This window comes from Eimeria mitis, genomic scaffold (assembly GCF_000499745.2).
Source record: "Eimeria mitis Houghton genomic scaffold, Emh_scaff155, whole genome shotgun sequence".
Taxonomy (NCBI): domain Eukaryota; phylum Apicomplexa; class Conoidasida; order Eucoccidiorida; family Eimeriidae; genus Eimeria; species Eimeria mitis.
Genome location: NW_013569740.1, coordinates 24,727 through 24,987, shown reverse-complemented (window position 1 = coordinate 24,987; position 261 = coordinate 24,727). Strand labels below are relative to the sequence as shown.

General features: G+C 55.6%; 1 protein-coding gene across 1 annotated transcript in view; it reads right to left on the bottom strand.

Annotated features, from left to right (window-relative positions):
* EMH_0000950 (RNA recognition motif-containing protein, putative) overlaps positions 1-261 on the bottom strand; it is a gene marked incomplete at both ends in the record, with an annotated part of 11,714 nt that overhangs the window by 6,218 nt on the left and 5,235 nt on the right. The window contains one exon of the mRNA XM_013495387.1: positions 3-261. Within this exon, the coding sequence (XP_013350841.1) occupies positions 3-261 (259 nt within the window). The remainder of the gene's footprint in view (positions 1-2) is intronic.

Genomic DNA, 261 nt, shown 5'->3' with positions numbered 1-261 from the left:
GGTTTGAGTGTTGCTGCTGTCGCCCCACAACTATGTCTTGTAAAGACAACGGCAGCAGCTTCTCGTCGCCATTCTTCAGCTGTATACGCAGCTTCCTCCCCCCCAGAGGCCGCTCCGATAGAGCCCTATAAGCAGCAAATGCTGCTTCTCTGTCTGCGAAAGAAGCAAAACCATAACCTCTGCCGCATGCTGCTGTCTGCTGCAGCAGGATACTCTCGCTGCAGTGCATCAGCTGCTTGCTGCTGCTGCTGCTGCTGCTGC